General features: G+C 41.8%; 1 protein-coding gene across 1 annotated transcript; it reads right to left on the minus strand.

Annotated features, from left to right (window-relative positions):
* Positions 1–12,728: 12,728 nt before the first annotated feature.
* On the minus strand, positions 12,729–16,010 carry LOC143894294 (uncharacterized). The gene is made up of 2 exons (XM_077400464.1): positions 15,872–16,010; positions 12,729–15,778 (listed from the first exon to the last, which is right to left on the minus strand). Exon 2 carries the CDS (start codon positions 15,017–15,019, stop codon positions 13,880–13,882), a length of 1,140 nt encoding a protein of 379 aa, XP_077256590.1. The 5' UTR covers positions 15,020–15,778; positions 15,872–16,010; the 3' UTR covers positions 12,729–13,879.
* Positions 16,011–16,388: the final 378 nt, after the last annotated feature.

Below are 16,388 nucleotides of genomic sequence, written 5' to 3' on the forward strand. Positions count from 1 at the left end.
TTTCAGGGGATGTGCGGTAGCGACATATATATTGTGTGTGCATAAACAGTACACACGTAAGCGAGAAAGGGGCTACCGCACATCCCCCGAAAGCAGGGGGAGGGTGGGGGTGGACCTAGGTTCGCGTGGAAAGTGTATGCGTGAACTATTTTGACATATATATTGTGTATGCATAAACAGTAAACACGTAAACAAGGAACGGGCTACCGCACATCCCCCCAAAGCAGGGGGGTGGTGGGGGTGGACCTAGTTTCGCGTGGAAGTGTATGCGTGAACTATTTCGACATATATATTAGTTATTTATGCCTTTCAATATTCAAAATAGCTGCTATATTTCACTTTGCATGCGCGTGCGACCACTGAGCATGCGCATGTGGCCGCAGGGCATGGTCGTTAGTCGCTGCATCTCGTCGGTATGACAGGAATCATAACCTGATTCCTGTCAACTTTAACAATTAATATCTCGCGTCGCGGGGCAGAGCGACACTTTTTTCTGCCAGATTCTTTCGTTTCGTGCAAAAACGCGTCGAATGAACCTAAGTTCATCGTTTTTTGTGCTGCTGTAGCTAAACTGAAGAATTACCAATCTGTTTAATATAAACGGGTTAAATGAATGAATTGAATGAAATGGTTTAATGCGAATCTATTGGATTTGTATTGGTCAATCCTGCCAACTTTAACCGTCGGTTAAGCTAACAATGGTTGGTGAAATTGGCCCTAAGTCACGAAAGCCTCAATATTCTTTATTGTACTATTTGGTAAAATATGTATTGGGTATTTTATCAATCAAAATATTTGCATTTTACTTTAAATATTAAAGATTAAATCAATGTATAACGGCTTTAATGTGCACTGAGTGTGCACTAGGGGCCGATATCACAGTCTCCGATTAACGTGATTCTCCGATTAAACTCACTCTTTGTCTTTTTCTAGAAGGAGTTAGAAGAAACAGTTAGAAAGAGACGCAGAGTGAAGTGTAATCGGAGGATCACGTTAATCGGAGACTGTGATATCGGCCCTAGTTCTGCCAATAAAAAACGCTATTACTGTCAGTATTGAAATACTTTATGCCACAATATTATAGGCTTTTGCCGGTATTCATAGGTCGGTATTTATAGTCAGACCTTATTTCAAGATTATCTTAAGTAATATCTTAAGACGCTAATACGGCTCTGATTAATTCATGAGATCTTAAGCCCCGGACACACACTTTTTCGTAACAGTTACTGTAAAGTTTCGACCAATCGCGTTGCTCGATTCGGGAACGTACGGCCGTACTCATAGGCCGGTATTCATAGACGAATCTTATATTTAAGAACGTTTTAAGAAAAATCTTAAGATATCATAAACCAATCACATAGCCGTATAAGCGTCTTAAGACATTACTTAAGACTGTCTTGAAGACTATGAATACCGACCTATTGAGAACGGGCATGCGGCCTACATGGTGGCCATAAGCCAAATACAAATACACGCGGAACAATTACTACGTAAACGCGAGCGTTGCTTCTGGATTCAAGCGTCAAATTTCGTTACGTGACTACGTTTGACGCTTTATCTGTGGAGGGGGCAATAGCGTTAAACAGCCAGGGACCGTATTCTCAAGCCTGCTCTAATGATTTTCGTATGCGACTTTCTATTTGAAAAGCATTGAATTTTGCATGCGAGTTTCATGAAAACGATTCGAGAATAGGTCCATGCTTGTTTGAGCGTCTGCGGAGTCTATGACGTGTATCCGTATTTTATTGGTTATTGACTGAAATGAGCGTCGAGCGTCAAAGCTAAACATAGTTTAGCTTCTTTCACTCGACGCAGGAATTCAAAAAACTATCACGTGACCAGATTTGACGTTCGAATCCAGCGTCAAGCGTCATCGTGAAATTGTACCTTTATGCTGAGTTTCCACTGAGCGCGTCACGCGTCGCGTTGTCCGAGTTGAACTAATCAAAACATCCCATTTTATTACATTACTTGTGACGAGACAAATGGGATGTTTTGATTGGTTTAACTCGGACGACGCGACGCGTGACGCGCTCAGTGGAAACTCAGCCTTAGGGCGCGGTCACATGGACTGATATTTTCCGCGTAATGCGTTTTGCGTAACCAATCAAAGACATTCCGCGTTTTTTGTTACGCGGAGTTGAATGTCCTTAGTTCATATGAGCCATTTTTTCCGCGTAACGCGTATTGCGTAACCAATCATATCGTTGATTCTTTTAGAATGTCCCAACAGAAATGCCAAACGTCGTAATTTATTGGGTACGCGATACGCGTTACGCGGAAAAAATTGGTCTATGTGAACTAAGGACATTCAATACCGCGTAATAGAAAACGCGGAACGTCTCTGATTGGTTACGCAAAACGCTTTACGCGAAAAATATCAGTCCATGTGACCGCGCCCTTAGACTCGTTTTCTGCATACAGGCGTAGTATCGCACTATCGCAGTGCCCACTCTATGTCTATTATGCATGTCAGTGGTGCAGCAATAGAAAACCAACCTATAAGTTCGGTCGTGCTTCTCTCAGTAAAAAACACGTACAAAATTGTAGCTAAATATGTACAGAATAGGGCTTCTGAGAAACTGATTATCTTATCGAATATCGGATTGTCGTGTTTTTGACGCCGGACGTAGTGAGAATCTTCCATTATATTAATATTTCATATATCGTACGGTATACATAGTAGTCTCCGCACAAATTAATTGTTTTCTAAATTTAGCTACAAATCAGTTATAACCAGACATTTTGCACTTTGTATGATTTGTTGTAATAATTAATACCTTTCAAAATGCCTGATTATAGAAACTTTAGTTCCTAATTAAGCTTAATCATAATTAGTATAGGTAAGTTCTCTGTTACCAAAATGGGCATTTTATTTTATATACCATAGATTTATGATAAGAAAGATATTTTGACAACTATTTCTTTTAATATTGTTACGTATAGTACAATGCGCTGTGATGATATGCGATTTTCTTTTGTAACTTTTTATCGGAGACCACTATATATTATAATTCTTCGTATTTGATTTGAAATATTCAGTTAAAGTATTGTTATACCGCTATTGCGCAGGAGGCAGATATAAAATAACATTACGGAAATTGTCATAAATATACATACGTTTTAATAAGCATAAATAGAGTTTGTAACTTTTATCTCCGTACATAAATCTTAATGTGTTATGTAATTTTTTATCTTTTTCTATTCTTATCCTTACCCATATACTATGAATCACTTCTGATCCCAAAGAACATTGCCAACATGTAAAAATGGTGAAAACAATTGCAATTTTTGACTCAAGTATTATCAATTACAACGATATATCATGCATTTTCGTGTCCAACTGCACAGGCCGCGCATTTTTGTGTCCAAGTGAACAGGTCGCGAATTCTCGTGTGCAAACGAACAGATCGCGCATTTTCGTGTCCAACTGCACAGGCCGCGCATTTTCGTGTGCAAATGAACAGGTCGCGAATTCTCGTATGCAAACGAACAGATCGCGCATTTTCGTGTCTAACTGCACAGGCCGCGCATTTCCGTGTGCAAACGAACAGATCGCGAATTCTCGTGTGCAAACGAACAGATCGCGCATTTTCGTGTCCAAGTGAACAGGTCGCGAATTCTCGTGTGCAAACGAACAGACCGCGAATTCTCGTGTGTAAACGAACAGACCGCGAATTCTCGTGTGCAAACAAACAGATCGCGCATTTTCGTGTCCAAGTGAGCAGGTCGCGAATTCTCGTGTCCAAGTAAGCAGGTTGCGAATTCTCGTGTGCAAACGAACAGGTCGCGAATTCTCGTATGCAAACGAACAGATCGCGCATTTTCGTGTCCAAGTGAATAGGTCGCGAATTCTCGTGTGCAAACGAACAAATCGCGCATTTTCGTGTCCAACCGCACAGGCCGCGCATTTTCGTGTCCAAGTGAACAGGTCGCAAATTCTCGTGTGCAAACAAACAGATCGCGCATTTTCGTGTCCAACCGCACAGGCCGCGCATTTTCGTGTCCAAGTGAACAAGTCGCAAATTCTCGTGTGCAAACGAACAGGTCGCGAATTCTCGTGTGCAAACGAACAGGTCGCGAATTCTCGTGAGCAAACGAACAGATCGCGCATTTTCGTGTCCAAGTGAATAGGTCGCGAATTCTCGTGTGCAAACGAACAAATCGCGCATTTTCGTGTCCAACCGCACAGGCCGCGCATTTTCGTGTCCAAGTGAACAGGTCACAAATTCTCGTGTGCAAACAAACAGATCGCGCATTTTCGTGTCCAACCGCACAGGCCGCGCATTTTCGTGTCCAAGTGAACAAGTCGCAAATTCTCGTGTGCAAACGAACAGATCGCGCTTTTTCGTGTGCAAACGAACAGACCGCTAATTCTCGTGAGCAAACGAACAGATCGCGCATTTTCGTGTCCAAGTGAGCAGGTCGCGAATTCTCGTGTGCAAACGAATAGATCGCGCATTTTCGTGTCCAACTGCACAGGCCGCGCATTTTTGTGTCCAAGTGAACAGGTCGCGAATTCTCGTGTGCAAACGAACAGATCGCGCATTTTTGTGTCCAACTGCACAGGCCGCGCATTTTCGTGTGCAAACAAACAGATCGCGAATTCTCGTGTGCAAACGAACAGATCGCGCTTTTTCGTGTCCAAGTGAGCGGCGAGCACTTCTTACGGTCCAAATGTCCAATTGTCCAAATGAACCGTGTCCAAATGAACGATGTCCAAACGAACCGTGTCCAAATGACCCGTGTCCAAACGAACGGTGTCCAATTCGCCGTGTCCAAACGAACGGTGTCCAATTCACCGTGTCCAAATGAGCCGTGTCCAAATGAACCGTGTCCAAGTAAACCGTGTCCAAATAAACGGTGTCCAAATGAACCGTGTCCATATAAACGGTGTCCATTTGATCGTGTCCAAATGACCGTGTCCAAATGAACGGTGTCCAAATGAACCAAGTGCGCCAGGGCCTTGTCGAGAGTGAGCTCTCTAGTGCGTAGAGACAAATCGTGCCCTCTCCGCGAGCATCGCCACGGCCGACAGTCGGCATGGGATCTGTGAGTCGGATTAATCGGGTCGAATTGTGTAGCGTCTCGTTGCGTTAATGTAAATAATCGTGTTGCGTTTCATTGTGTTAGAGTCTATGTTCGTAATCGTGTCGCGACTTGGCCATATGAGAGTGATGCTTTGCGTGGCGATAACGGGAGCGAGTTGTGCGGGTAACGGCGAGCCGCGAGTGGTCATGTAATTTGAAGGGCACTCGCCCTCATATCTGAGTAACGTATCCGGGCCCTCGAGGACGGCAAATATTGTGTTTGGCGGGACGGAGGGATCGACGGGATCGGCGCGGGGCCGCGGAATCTCCGTGTTTGCGAGAGAATTCGGGATTCGCGTGGCAAGCCGCGGGATCGTCCGCGATACGAGTCCTTATTTTGTGTTCGGGGGCAACCGCCGGCCAGCGTGGTCGACACGGCGAGATCGCCCATAATTTTTGCGTCGTGCGAAATCGAGGTGGCCCGGGTGCGCGTTGAAGGAGCAACCGAAAGTGCGGCGATTCGGTTCGTCGCCCTCGTGGCGTAAGTTCGTTGTGAGTTAAAAGCCAGGTGAAGCGAGTTATCAAGTATCTCCAAGGGTACAATCGGATACGGGCTGCATTTTGAATCTGGTAAGAAAAAGGAGCTACTAGCGTACAGCGATGCAGACTACGCGGGAGAATTGGAAACGCGACGATCGACTACAGGGTTCGTCCTAAAATTCGCCTCGGGAACGATCTCATGGAATTTACAGAGACAACAATCCGTTGCTCTGTCAACGACGGATTCCGAGTACATGGCCGCTTGTCAGACTGCGAAAGAGATCGCGTGAATGAAGTCTCTCATCAAGGAACTTTTAAACATCAAAGACGTTCCCACGATGCTATATATGGATAACCAGAGTGCTATATGCCTCGTAAAGAATCCTGTGTTTCACAAACGTGTGAAACACATTGACGTCTGATACTACTACGTGCGAGAACAATATGCTGAAAAAGAGTTCTCGCTGGAGTACGTTGCATCAAACGAGCAACAAGCGGACATCCTGATGAAACCGCTGCCTAGGCAGCAGTTCCAACGCAATCGTGAACGACTTGGAATCCGCGGAAATAATCATCAAACCAAAGAAAAAATCGACAATAGTCGATAAAGCCAAAGCGGGAGTGTTGGGGAAATTGTCTTTACCGACCCCTACCACTAAACATATTCCTATGTCCGAAGGCTGCCAACCTCCCCAAGTTGTTTTTATTTTCTTTATGTTACTTTATTAACACACATATAATATATCGCAAAACACGTTACTACTGAAATGTTCTACTGAATAAATCGTTTATTTCATCACACATCCCGAGTGGAAAGTCGAGTTGGCCGATCTCTCGCAAGCCGGATTTATTGCGTTTTGTGCTTCTTTCGGGTTTTCGCAATCTTAGCGTACTTAGTGGACGCGAGTCTACGCGTCTGGCGCCCAACATTAAATTTCATGTCAAATCGTCGGACCGTGTGAGAGAACCGTCGGAGAGGCCTGCCATCCTTCGCTCCCTAACCCTTTTGATCTGTCGTGCGCCTCGGGCGTAAAAAGATGTGACAGAACTAAGAATATGACTCATACTTTAGCACAAAGATTAGTAAGAAATATTGTGATAACTGAAGGTAAAAAAAAAACATTATACTGTACCTTAATGAAAATAAAAATCACATTTTTACAAAAATAAAACTAATAGTGATAGTACAGTTTTTTTGCCTTGCGATACGCTTATGACTATATCTTCTGACTCTCTTCCGACATCTGATTACAGAATCTAATTATATATTAACACAAATAAAAATCACTTTTTTAAAATAATATATAACTAATAGTACTATGATACTATGTATCTTCTACAGAATTTAGGCTGCGTTCCGGTATTCACTGTCAGTACTGAAAATCTATGAAATCTTTAAATTGCGCCAAAATTACAAAGAGTATATATATATTGCTTTGGAAAATAATTGTTGTGCAACTACTTTTAAAAAATAAAATCCAAGTGGTACATATATCTTTGTTCCCATTCAAGCCTCTTCCTATTCCAACCCAAGTAGCTTATTTAAAGCTCCTGGTCCTTGAGCCGAGAACTCCGCGTTGACAGTGGCGACGTACCGTCGTAGTAAAAATAAGAACTCTCTCCAATGCATAATTCTGTCCTCTGTGACATGTTGACAACCTATTTTGTCGTGCGTGGAATTTCCTTATTATTCGCTCTGTACTTGTGCTATGACGTTTAACGTATTCGTGAAACTCGTAAAATTGACCTAGGAGTAAAGGCCAGTCTACAATGAGTCGTTAGTCGTTAATCAGATGTCGAAAGAGAGTCAGAAGAAATAGTCATAAGCGTATCGTAAGGCAATCAAAAATCTGTAATCGGTGATCGTAAGAGATGGCATTTGGCCAATCGCTTACGATCGCCGATTACAGATTTCCGATCGCCTTACAATACGCTTATTACTTTTTCCGATTCTCTTCCGATATCTGATTAACGACTAACGACTCATTGCAGACTGGCTATAAGATTTGCAAGAAATACATATGCGGAGGAACATTTTCCATTTCTTTCGATAATCGTCAAACGGCTTGTTTTCCCGTATGTTCAGGCTTTTTTTTATGGTTGTTTGTTTATTGTCGAGGGAAAAGAATAGTCCCCGATTTTTAGAAGTGTTTTAAAACGATCTATAGTGATTTTTTACTAAAATGTCTTTTTATTTGAGAATGCCACGCACGACAAAATAGAGTTATTTCTCGCCTCGATAGCAAGAAATTCAATATGACTGCGGTGACTACCCAGAAGCCTTAATAGAGAGACTATTGCAAAAGTAGATCAAAATCGGAGGAGGGTCGTATACGGAAGTTTTACCGTGGTACGCTTATTACCTAATACTCTATATATGCTCGGTCGCGGTTCTCTTTATATATAAGACTCTAGGTAGAAGACATCCCTCAAAAGAAAACGAGCGAACGTACATACACAGACCTTACAGTGCTCGCCGAACGCCTATCTTCTTAAGGTGGTTCTTGCATTTAGGTCAAATGTAGATAACCCAGAAAATATGATATTAAATGATAGGTTAACGTTCCTAGAGTGTGTCTGAAAATTTTCGAATTTTTTTACCGTTTGATTCCGGAGATATATGTCCGTAAACTTTGCCAATTTTACATGGTGATAATAGAGAAAGGAGGGTCAGATCGCACATTTATGGAATACGTTCATACTTCTCGAGTAGATGAACGAGTAAAAAACTGTTTGATCAATGCAATAAACATTTCTAAAGATACTGACGCGACACCAAACTGATTGACCGTACCGTATATAAATAAAGCGGAACTTTCGACAAACTTTCGGCAACTTTCGATGTTTCGATACGACACGAGAGTCATGGCGGCCGTCTTGAGTGGCTGCTTAGCAACGTCGCACGCGTCAGCTGACACACAAGACGCGTGTCCTACCATTTTCCCTTTTTTTTGTAGTTGTTAACCCCGCGCGCGCGCGGTTGGGGTTATTAACGCCTTCAGCCCCGCCTTTGGGCTATATAGCGTAATTTGGTCTTGATCCGTGGTTTTCTTCAATCCTGTATAATCACTTTTTTCCTCGTACAATCCTTTCTCTTTGGTCTACGATGATTCCCTATGCTTTCTTCCACCTTATAAATTCCTTTTTTATCTCGCACATTTAAGTATTCCTTTTTTTCCTCGTACAATTTTTTCTCTTTGGACTATGATCCCTTATGCAAAATCCCTTTTCATCTCGCACACTGGAAGACACTTTTGAGACAATCAAGAGAGGGGAAGATTGATCAAAGACCCTCTCTTGATTATGTATATGACTGTGCGTATGTGTAACTGTGTGTGTATGTCCGCGGTGTACTGAACTCGGTATGCCGTGGGTGCGTTGGGCCCAAGGAATTGCGTGGATTAATTCGATTCCCCTGCGGCCTACCATTCTCCCACCGTTGAATGGAGGTTATAAGGATAACATATCTTTTTCGGCAGTTGTATGAAATATATTCACTATCGCGGAATTGGTAGAAATTGTGACGTATATTTTTCCTATTTTAGTATATTTTATTCTTTACCGGCGTAATCATATTTATAGTTATAAGTTATATCACTAACTCTAGTCAAATTTGTAACTGCTCTGATATTTTCTGATGTAAAAAGAAGTAAATAGAAAGAGAGAGAGAGATTGTGTATAGATCAACATCTGTTGTTGATTGATGCGTTAAATGTAAATCGGTAGAGCCCCTACAGATGGCGGCAGCGTTGCGGCTACTACTTTTGTTGGTAAATTCGTGTACACGGTCTTTAAGGATGTATTGCACCTATTTTCAAAACGCTACCAAGCGGATAAAAATTTGTAAGAATGTTCTTTTAGTCTTCCTGATGTGCTACAAAAAAGTAGAAACGAATCCACTAAACGGTTGCTGAGATATAACGATTTTAATTTTCACTGATTTTACACGTATTCTTATGGGAAGAGACGATTTTGGCGGATAAAACAGCTAAAAAAATGTTGAAAGAGCGCTACCAATATTTTGAATTTTTTTATACATCTAGTATACAAATAGATAAAAATATCTGCCAAGTTTCAATTGTATATTCACTACACCGTTTTAAAGAAATAAATTATAACTTGAGATAATTGTGCTGTCGGCACGAATGTATCTCGATGGCTCGTGAAAGCGCGGCAACGTCGCAATCAGCTGGGCAAGCGAACATAACCTATGGCAGTCGCTAGTCGCTACAGGAGTTCGGCTCGGACCGCCGCACGAGTCGGACGTGTGTACGAGTCGCTCTATACCTTTATAACGATAGTTGCTGGGTTATAGTCGGTGTCGTGTTGTCTTTTCGTGTTGCCCCGGGGTTATCCTCTTATTCGGGCGGGTGTTATATATTTTTGGTAGCTCCCCTCTCGGAGGGGGAGCGATATTTTAGGGATGAATACCCTCGTGGACCCGAGGGATGCTGGCGATGATGAGCGCGTGTCGATGGACACGTCACAGTGCAATAAGAGACAGAGGTCGAGTTTTTCGGAGGAATGCTTTGACGACTTCAGTAGAGACAATTTACCGTTGAACGACCGGCTCGATATGATGTTAGCCGGGATTACTAAAAAACGCGCCACGTCGGTGAGTCAGATTATTGACGAAGAAAACTCGACGGATGTGCAAGTGCCTTCGCCCCTGGGGAACGAGTTGGGGGTGGACAATACGAACTGTGATAGGAGTGACTCTATAAGTTGTGATATTAAAAATAAAATGAGTGTGACGACGTCTCCGGTAGACGAAAATATCAATAATAATAGTCAGAACGAGCGTACGCCTGTAACCATGGGCGATCACGTGAACAGCGGCGGCGAGCGGCGTGGTACAGACGTGATTCCCATACCGAGGGTCGAAAAGGAGATATATATAGTAAGCGAACAAAGACTGAAGAAATGTGTAAACAAGCCGGAATTCCAACGGTATACTGAGTTTGACGAACAATACGAAGGTAAAGCTAAGATTATCGTCAGGCTTGAGCCACAGCATGCCGCTACCAGAAAGGGCATGAATGAAATAAAGATTTGGATGCTCCTTGCCGAGTCGAATATTTGTCCCACCGCTGTGGAAATGCTCAACCACTTTTCAGCTGAAGTGGAATTCGCTAATGCTACGGAGGCCAACCGCGCGCTTAGTATTATTGAAAAATTGAGAATTTCCAAAATAAAAGCATATATTGCGCAACGCTCTATCATTAGCAAGGGCGTTGTTACAGATTGGCCGGCTGGTATACCGGAGCTTTGGGAAGCAATACAGGATAGGGAGGATAGTTAAGCTTAGAAAGATTGTATCGAAGAAGGTGGGATGTTACTACAAGAACATCGTCTCTCTCGGCTACGGATAGCATTTTGATTACATTTAAGTCGAAGAATATCAGGCATTTGAAGATTTTCCAACGCTGCATTAACCTCAGAGTAAGGCCGTTTATCCCGCAAACTAAACAATGTTTCAATTGTTTTAAGTTTGGCCACATTAAGGTGGCATGTAAAAGCGACACTCGCTGCATCGTGTGCGGAGAAAAATCACACGGTAATGGCCAATGTGTAAAACCTACGCGATGTTTCAATTGCCATGGTCCGCATAAATCGACTTTTCGTGGTTGCCCGATGTATAAGAAGAATAGGAACATAAATGAAACTATGGCGCATAATAATATTTCTTTCCATTGTGCGAGAAGACTGGTGGAGGGAAAACCCTTGCCCACAGGTGGGCCTATGGACAACAGAATGGATACTAATAGCTGGCCGGCGTTGCCGTCGCGGAGGACGAGTCCCGTTATTCCGGAGGCATGTGAATCGACGCCGCGTAAATTTTTCCACGTTAATAAAGACCCTCCGAAGGCCAGAAGCAGAGCGAGACCTATGACAAGTGGAATTGGTAACTATTTTGCTCAATTTAATAGTCGGGAAGAGGATATTACTGCGGATAGAAGAGGATTGGCCTTACCTGGTAATCGAGGAGTCTCTGGGCCCCAAGTGACACGCCGTGAGGTTGAAAATGAGGCGATGCAGCGGGACGCTGCGGTGAGTGAGTTCGTCGCTAGGATGATGTCTCTCATTAAGAAGTTCCCTTCGACTAGGATAGATTTGATTGAGGTATTAACGAGGGAAGGACGGGAGGCATCCCCCCCTGCGCGAGGCGGTGCTGATTACGTCACCAAAAAGGATATGAATATAGAGGATTATCGTAGAAATGGACCGCGGAACTATAATAGTGAGGGACGGAATCCCTCTCACGGGAGAGCATAATTCAGGCTTCTTCTGTGGAATTACATAGGATATCGTGGCTGTGAGGAGGAATTGGCACGACACGTTTCGGAATATGACAACGAGATTCTGATAGTAACAAGATTTCGGTGGAGTCATTTGGAATCCCTAGTGCGAGTTGCTTTGCCGGTGGGGTACTCCTGTGAGCCGATGAATAGACATGATTTCAGACCGATTTTTAATATTAGTGGGAATTACCGACGGCAATAGTGACTTGCTACACGAAATCATGGAGTAGCAGGAGGATTGTGCTGGTGTGGATTCCTTCACACGTGGACACTCTGGGAAATGAGATAGCTGATGGTCTTGCTTAGGAGGCAGCGGAGGAGGAGCCCGACCCCACCATCTCGGTCCCGGTGGGGGACTTGCTGGGGCGAGTGAGAGAGGAGTCATGGGAGGCAACGCGAGTATCGATCGAGCATGACGCTCGATACAAGAGCACTTTCTATTTCGACACACTTTATGACCGAGAGGCGAGACAGTCGTGGTTTCGCATGGAAAAACTATATAGAGAGTGTGAGATGCAAATGTGGTTGTGAATATGAGGATATATACCACGTTATTCTGCGATGTAATAATCTTTGATGGTGACAGAGACACGAGGCCATAGTATATGGTCTTTAGATGATATAGATCAATTGCGCCAAATAGCCCAGTCGCTGAAGGCGTCTAACCGTCCTTACCCGAGGACAAATTGGAAAAAACCCCCCTAGTCGCTACACGTATATCTATGCCTTCTACTACTTCTAGCTAACTTTTTGTCTCCGTTGCACTCGTGAAGAGATAGAAAGGGGAAATGAGAAACATAGCGGAATTATGAATATAAAATAACGCAGGAAAAATTACACAATAAGAAGCAATAATTTTGCAAGAGTAAATACACACAGATGTGTTTCTATATTATTTTTCCCAGTTTTAATAAGTGTCATATTATCAATACATGTTCACTTACAACCACAGTATGCATAATAAAAGTATATTCAGTATACATAAAAGACTATATTTTTTCATAAACTAGTACTACGTTTACGCGAACGTTACTTCTGTAGTAACTTACGATAATTCCTTCGCGTAAACGGGATTTTGTAGTAACTTACGATAATTTACTCCGCGTAAACGAGTAATATATCGTAAGTTACTACAGAAGTAACGCTCGCGTAAACGTAGTATAAGACAATAAAAACAAAATAAACTATATTAAACAATCTCTTTGATTTTTCTTTGGCAAATTTAATCTTTCTCTTGCCGTAAAAAATCAATAATTTTATTTATTGATTCTTTTTGAATTTTTTGTAAAGTTTTTTGTTTGATTTTTGTCTCAAGAAATTCGGTAAATCCGTCAGCTCCACACAGTGCATAAGAATTTTTTAAAGTTTTCATATCGAGTTCAGCTAACGCCAATTTCTTGCAGACCGATAAACCAATATTTTTCATAGCTGCTAATGTTGACAGAATTTCAGTACTTTTCTGCTGAGTATTCCATATAAAAGTTTGTTCGGAGAAAGTCTTTGAATTTGTTAAAAGTTGTTGCGTCGTTATCTTCAACTTATTTAGTATTTTAGACAGGATCACACAATCGCGTGACGCATTGTGAGCTCCAACGGTAGAAATGTTCAATGCATTTGCCAATCCGCTAATTGAGCATGCCCCTTTTCCTTTGCGACCAGTACTATTTCTAATAACCTGTAACGTATCAACAAAACTATAAACTACTTCGGAAAATTCATTTTCTAGAGAACATTTTATGACTTGTTTCATAAATCTGGGCCCATCAAATGAAAGATTATGTGTAGCAATGCAACACTTTTTTCCGAGCGATGTTAGCCACCCATGTAAGATTCCCAACGCAGCTCTTATCGGCACAGATGGAACTTGTCGACCATTATACATGAGTTCTCCACAGCTCGTTAGACCATTCGCCTGACTGGCACTCACAGAAATATCTTGAACCGGGTTAACATAAATATCGAACAAATTTTTGCCATATTTTGCGGCAATTTGGAGGATGTCGCAATTCATTTCGAAGCGGGATATGTTTCTAAATCTAATAGAACAATAGCAATGTCATTATTGTCTTCTTCCTCTAGATCTGTCTTGTCTTCCTCTGCAAGTTCATTTAAAAGATCGACATTGCTCTGATAAGTGATGCCTTCGACGTTTTCCTTTCTATGACGTAAAGCCGCCCGAAGCTTTTTCAAATGCATACATCGTTTCTTGTAAGCTGATGTCTTCATCAATTGCCGTCGCCTTTGGAGAATTTTTTGTGACGCTGCAACATGTCGCGAATGGTGCTTGCCCGGCGATTTGCCCAGCTTTTTCAGTATCGCTTGCGTGTATCCTTCCCCAATGTTTTTCTGGCCAACTGTGCAAGCGAATCGGAAGTCGGCGGACGCAGTTTTACTGTAACATCGAGATTTTGGAGCTTTGCTAGCCATAGTTGCGTTTAGGCTTTCGTTGGTATTACTCGATGCACCCGCCGAAAATTTTACGGCATTATTGGCCAGCTTGTCAAAGATTTCTCGAAGTGCCTCGAACAGTCCCGGCTCCCGAATTCCTCCTGGAATGATTCTGTGCTCGTAATTTTCCTTGTCCTGAATGTAACCACACCAGTGGCCACATTTACTATGGTCGTTTATAGCGTGGTACGGAATGTTACGGACTGCATCAGCCATCGCTCTGCTGTTACCTTTATTCTGACACATAGCGTACGTGAAGCACCGGTGGAGATATGTAATGCAGTTTTTTGTAAGTTCTTTATGGTTTTTTTGAATCGTGTATAATCTTTTTTTGACGCCGTTTGATGTGTGGTTCATATCGGATTGTTTCACGATGAAATGTTTGCTGGCAGCTTGGCATACTGCATTGGTTGTGCTGTCATCGTCTCCTATGAGTACACCCACTTCTACATTTTGGGCCCTAAGTATGCTGCTATTGACAATGAGTTTCTTAGCGACGTGAGGCTCCATAGCTTTCGCCGAACCATCAAAATTTTTGCGGCAATCGTGATCCGGAGGTTGATCGGTTGCATTGCATTTTTTGCACATCCGATTACATGTTGAATAATCTAAAATCATTCCGCTACGGTGATCAACAATGGCACCGAAGCCATTCAAGCTGTCGTAATTTCGACCTGCACCTCGCGTACTCCATCCCATATCGTATGACACTGCAACGCGGATTACATCGTTGAAAGTAACAGTAGGTTCTTGTTCAGGTTCGGATTCAATACAGGTAGGAATAGGATCATTTTGCGGTCGAGAATTAATTATAAAATTGGATTGGAACTGTTCAGGCCTGAAAAGAAGAGTAAATACACATAGGTTTGTTTTTATATTATTTTTCTCAGTTTTAATAAGTGTGTAATTAGGATTCGAAGAGAGCTTAGATTACATAATACATTCTACATCGAAGAACGTTGATCAAAATAATTATTATTTATAAATAATTTAATTTGTAAATAATCTAATGTGTAAATAACCTAATTTGTAAATAACTAATTTGTAAATAATTAATTTGTAAATAACTGTGATTTGTAAATAACCTGATTTGTAAATAACCATTGAGAATATAAAAGCCGAATTACTTTATGTTTTCAAACAGTAAACACAAATTGAATGACTCATATTTACAATTAGAATTCAAAAATATGAATATATAAATATTAACGTAAAATATGCTATTTTATAAAAGATGTAGTCATTTACAATAACTTTTCGATGCTCTCAGCATTTTCGATAGTGAGTTTTCTTTCCAGCGCAGTGGCTTCTACGCAACTTTCATTCGATACTTCCTCCGCAGCAACTCCCACTTCTTGTTCATATTTTTTAAATGTGTTAAAATTCATACATGTGGTACGTTCATGCATGCTAGCATTTTTTTGAAGTGTGTCCATCCTAAACCAAAATGTAGGATACCTGCAGAGCGAAAAATTAAATATGTACAAATAATAAATAGTAATTATAAAATTAATAACAATAGAAGCACAATAATCTGTCATAAAGTATTACCTAATGTTGCTTCCGAATTGATGTCGAAGCGAGGGCTGTGTTTATCGGTATATTGTTGCGTGCCTGTGCAAACTTTATTCACGACGAGGCACTTATGACACCGTACTAGAAATAGAGAAGCCAAGCCTCTTCGTATCTCACTTTCTAAGTACTGTAGAGAAAGAGCTTCGGTACAAGAACAACACCATAATTGCTGTCCCAAGATGTTCAAATCGACAATACGTCGTCCATCGATGACATTTGTTTGTTGTTCCACATCTTCATTGGTTATGGGATTACTTTCCTCCGGTTCAGTCGAAACTTTTCTTCGCTTATTGCACGTTTCTATTCCAGCTTTTCGTTGAGCGAGTCTTTTTTCATAAAGGGCTTTTGTCACTAATTTTCCTTTCCACCGATAACTTTTGTCTGACATTGTAAAAATGTAAACGATATAACCTCGGAGCTCGCGTCAAGTCTTGCACTGTTTTGGTACTGTGCAAGGCTGCCAACCTACGTGAATCGAGTCATACAGCGTTGT

This window comes from Temnothorax americanus, unplaced genomic scaffold, assembly GCF_048541705.1.
Source record: "Temnothorax americanus isolate GAGA-0224 unplaced genomic scaffold, ASM4854170v1 Scaffold135, whole genome shotgun sequence".
Taxonomy (NCBI): Eukaryota; Metazoa; Arthropoda; class Insecta; order Hymenoptera; family Formicidae; genus Temnothorax; species Temnothorax americanus.